Raw genomic sequence first — 823 nt, 5'->3', positions numbered from 1 at the left:
TGTGCCCGTGGGACAGCTCACAGCCCCCTGGGCAGGGTGGGAGCCAGGCACATATCTCGGATGGTGCCTCCCCCCAGCCCTGCAGTACCCCGAGCTCCCCCTCTCTGCCCATCCCCACAGGGGTCTGTAACGTGGACCACCAGAACAAAGCCGGCTACACAGCTCTCATGCTGGCAGCGCTGGCGGCCGTCGAGCAGGAAGATGACATGAACGTGGTGAGGAGGCTCTTCAGCATGGGCAACGTCAACGCCAAGGCCAGTCAGGTTGGTGTGGGCTGCAGGGCACCACGTCCTGACCCTCTCCCCCCACCCCCAAGCAGCTGCCAGGGCCACACTCAGCTCTTCCAAGGGCAGGACTGTGGCTCCAAAACCTGGAGGGGCCGGTACATGGGGAGGGCGTAACATTAGGAGCGCCTTCTGCCTGGCATCAGGGTTCTCAGGTCTCACCCACACCTCATCTCCAGCCAGGGAGGGTCTCAGAGACCATCTGGGCACTGGGGATAGCAGTGGTCCCTCCCTGGGGCGGTGGCAAGAGAAGGTGGCACAGCTGGGGCGGGAGCAGCTCCAAAACCTGGAGGGGCCGGTACATGGGGAGGGCGTAACATTAGGAGCGCCTTCTGCCTGGCATCAGGGTTCTCAGGTCTCACCCACACCTCATCTCCAGCCAGGGAGGGTCTCAGAGACCATCTGGGCACTGGGGATAGCAGTGGTCCCTCCCTGGGGCGGTGGCAAGAGAAGGTGGCACAGCTGGGGCGGGAGCAGCCTGGCAGCATCCCTTGCCTCGCAGGCTGGCCCGACCGCGCTGAAGCTTGCCGGCCGTCGCG

General features: G+C 65.0%; 1 protein-coding gene across 1 annotated transcript in view; it reads left to right on the top strand.

Moving 5' to 3' along the window:
• The window catches only part of KANK3 (KN motif and ankyrin repeat domains 3), a gene marked incomplete at its 5' end in the record, with an annotated part of 4,180 nt that overhangs the window by 2,474 nt on the left and 883 nt on the right, over positions 1 to 823 (top strand). Inside the window, one exon of the mRNA XM_009323017.1 lies at positions 121 to 263. Coding sequence (XP_009321292.1) covers positions 121 to 263 — 143 coding nt within the window. The remainder of the gene's footprint in view (positions 1 to 120; positions 264 to 823) is intronic.

This window comes from Pygoscelis adeliae, unplaced genomic scaffold (assembly GCF_000699105.1).
Source record: "Pygoscelis adeliae isolate BGI_AS28 unplaced genomic scaffold, ASM69910v1 Scaffold284, whole genome shotgun sequence".
NCBI classification, from domain to species: domain Eukaryota; kingdom Metazoa; phylum Chordata; class Aves; order Sphenisciformes; family Spheniscidae; genus Pygoscelis; species Pygoscelis adeliae.
Note: the sequence above shows the minus strand (reverse complement) of the source record. Positions and strands in the feature narration are given on the sequence as shown.